This window comes from Etheostoma cragini, unplaced genomic scaffold (assembly GCF_013103735.1).
Source record: "Etheostoma cragini isolate CJK2018 unplaced genomic scaffold, CSU_Ecrag_1.0 ScbMSFa_2185, whole genome shotgun sequence".
Lineage (NCBI taxonomy): Eukaryota > Metazoa > Chordata > Actinopteri > Perciformes > Percidae > Etheostoma > Etheostoma cragini.
The window spans coordinates 1-2,872 of record NW_023266319.1 but is presented as its reverse complement, the minus strand read 5'-3'; the positions used below and the strand labels follow the sequence as shown (position 1 = coordinate 2,872).

At 46.3% G+C, this 2,872-nt stretch overlaps 1 protein-coding gene across 1 annotated transcript; it reads right to left on the bottom strand.

Annotated features, from left to right (window-relative positions):
* Nucleotides 1-132: 132 nt before the first annotated feature.
* On the bottom strand, nucleotides 133-2,150 carry LOC117940312 (dynein heavy chain 5, axonemal-like; the record flags this gene model as incomplete). The annotated part of the gene is made up of 4 exons (XM_034865641.1): nucleotides 133-302; nucleotides 387-540; nucleotides 1,027-1,226; nucleotides 2,022-2,150. Coding segments are annotated over 4 exons (615 nt in total), but the record flags the coding sequence as incomplete, so codon positions are not given.
* Between the last annotated feature and the right edge of the window lie 722 nt (nucleotides 2,151-2,872).

The following is a 2,872-nucleotide window of genomic DNA, read 5'->3' as shown; positions in this document are numbered from 1 at the left end:
CCTTAAAGCTGTATTCTCTCTAACTTCCAGCAGGGGGAGACTCCTTAAAGCTGTATTCTCTCTAACTTCCAGCAGGGGAGACTCCTTAAAGCTGTATTCTCTCTACCTTCCACACGCTCCCTCAGTCTCATGTATAAAAGCCCTGGCAGAGTAATGTGTGTGTGTGTTGCTCAGAGGCACGTGGGCAGCACCTGGCTGAGCGTCTCGTCTCCCACGCAGCATTGCACCACGTTGGGAAGCTCGTGTGCCCGCTGCATGATCCTCTGCCACGACTTGTCAATGTTCTGGAAACGTTTGGCCTCCTGCACGAGGCAAAGAGAAACCAGAACTATTATCTGATGTGAGACTTATTAAAATGAAAACATGTGACGTGAGTGTCATGTGACCTGCGGCAGCTGCTTGGCGATGTCTCCGCCCACGAACACGGCCTCCAGGTAGATCCACAGGTTCTGGACCGACAGCCACTTCTCGATGATCTCGGAGGTGTTGGACAGTCTCTGGACCCACAGCTGGATGGACGGCTTGAACGGAGCGTTGTACCTGCAGGACGGAGGAGACGGGTAGACGTTCATTCATTAATACTTCCATCCATCCATCGTTCCCTCCATCCACCCATCCATCCATCCATCTATCCATCCATACAACAATCCATCCATACGTTCATTCTTCCCTTTCATTGTCTCTATCTTCCTTTCTTTGTAGTCTCTTTGTTCTTTTTCTGTTCCTTCCTTGTTTTATCCTTGTTTCCTCTTTCCTTCATCCCACTTCCTTCCTTGTCTCTTTCTTACTTCCTGTCTCTTTCACTCTTTCTGTCTTTCTTTCCTTTTTAATCCAACCTTCTCCTTCCAAATTCCTGCATTTCCTTCTTTCGAACTTCATCTTATCCTTCCTTTCTACTTTTTCTCCTTGTTCATTCCCTCTTTCCTCCCACATGTCTCTCCCAGATGTGGAGACTACTTGTTGCAAACTGACACATGCGTGACTCAAACCTCCCCTGGACTCCCATCGGGTGGGACCCCCACCCACCTGTTGCTGAGCAGCGACGTCAGCACCATCAGACTGTCCTCCATGTTGGAGATCTTCTCGGCGGTGTCGGCTCCCCTGAGCAGCAGTTCTCCTCGGCTCCTGAAGGGGGCGAAGCCGAGCGTCTGGCTGCTCCACTCGGCCACCACGTCCTTCAGCTTGGCCTCGATGTCGCGCTCCTTCACCGCGCTGATGCACACATCCTGACGCCAGCGGGGAAACAGTCCAATCAGAAGCCTTCTTTCAGACACACAGGCAGTATTTTCTCACCTTTAAACCTGAGAACTTTAACATCATTTCAGGGTTTGTTCAACCTCGGGCTCGTCGAGATTAGTCTTGGCTTTTCAAGGTTACCGCTTACTTTCTAAAAGAATTCTTAATGTTGTTTTCGTTGTTTAGGCACAGGCTAATTACCGCTAACTAACATGCTAGTTAACATTAACATAGGCACATGCTAATTACTGCTAACAAACATGCTAGTTAACGTTAGTAATTAAGCCTAAACTGCTGATGAAGTCCAAACTGTCTGCGAGTTTCTCCTGACAATATGCTGATTTGTCGACTATGCGACGGTAAGTCGCGTGGTTATGACACAGCCGTTAGCCTATTATTATAAAAAAGTCTGCTACGGAGCCATAACGTGAGCTACAAGGTAACAGAGCCTTATATACATCGTCGCGTTTCTTATGAAATTAACAACGGACAAATAGAGTCTTTAAACGCTTCAGAAGGAAAGTTATTTGCTGTGAAAGTGACGTCAAAATGAATGGGAGTCAATGGGATGCTAACTGTGGGTGAGTGCTAGGTAGCATTAAAATGACGCAATGGGAGCTACGCGTTGTCGAGGTTTGCATCAGAACCCATCCACGGAGTTTGCGACCACTGCCCCCCCCAAACCTTGACCTAGTTGTTCAGCTTCTTTACAAACATCCAAACAATTCCTCTCCTGCTGTAAGGAGACCTCCACGACCAATGTGAAACCCGGCCTACACCGGTACCTCGATGTCTTCTTTGTGTTGCAGCAGCGGCGCCTCCATGATGTTTCTGAGGGAGAAGCTGTCCGACTCCACGTGAAAGCTGTGACCCGTCAGCTCGCTGAGACGAGTCCAGTGTCGGGACAGCATAGCCTGAAGGACCGGTAAGAGGAACACAAGTTATTACTATTATTATTATTACCATCATTATTATTACTATTATTATCAGCGTTCCCCATCCAGAGCAGACAAACTCAGCCAGTCCTTCCAGAAAAATGCAATTTTATGCAATGAAATTACAGGAACTTGCAAAAATGGCGGTTTGATGAAAATCCGACTTTAATTTTACATCACTTCATAACGTTCCCATGGCAACAGGGGAAAATGGCTGCTCTTGCTTCTAAGATATTTGTGACTTTTTTGCAATGAAAATGCAGGGATTATGACATCATTGGCATAAACATGTTATTGTGGGTGAGTCAGACCTTGTTGGTAGAAACATGTTATTATGGGGGAGTCAGACCTTGTTGGTAGAAACATGTTATTGTGGGTGAGTCAGACCTTGTTGATAGAAACATGTTATTATGGGTGAGTCAGACCTTGTTGGTAGAAACATGTTATTGTGGGTGAGTCAGACCTTGTTGGTAGAAACATGTTATTATGGGGGAGTCAGACCTTGTTGGTAGAAACATGTTATTATGGGGGAGTCAGACCTTGTTGGCAGAAACATGTTATTATGGGTGAGTCAGACCTTGTTGGTAGAAACATGTTATTATGGGTGAGTCAGACCTTGTTGATAGAAACATGTTATTGTGGGTGAGTCAGACCTTGTTGGTAGAAACATGTTATTGTGGGTGAGTCAGACCTTGTTGGTA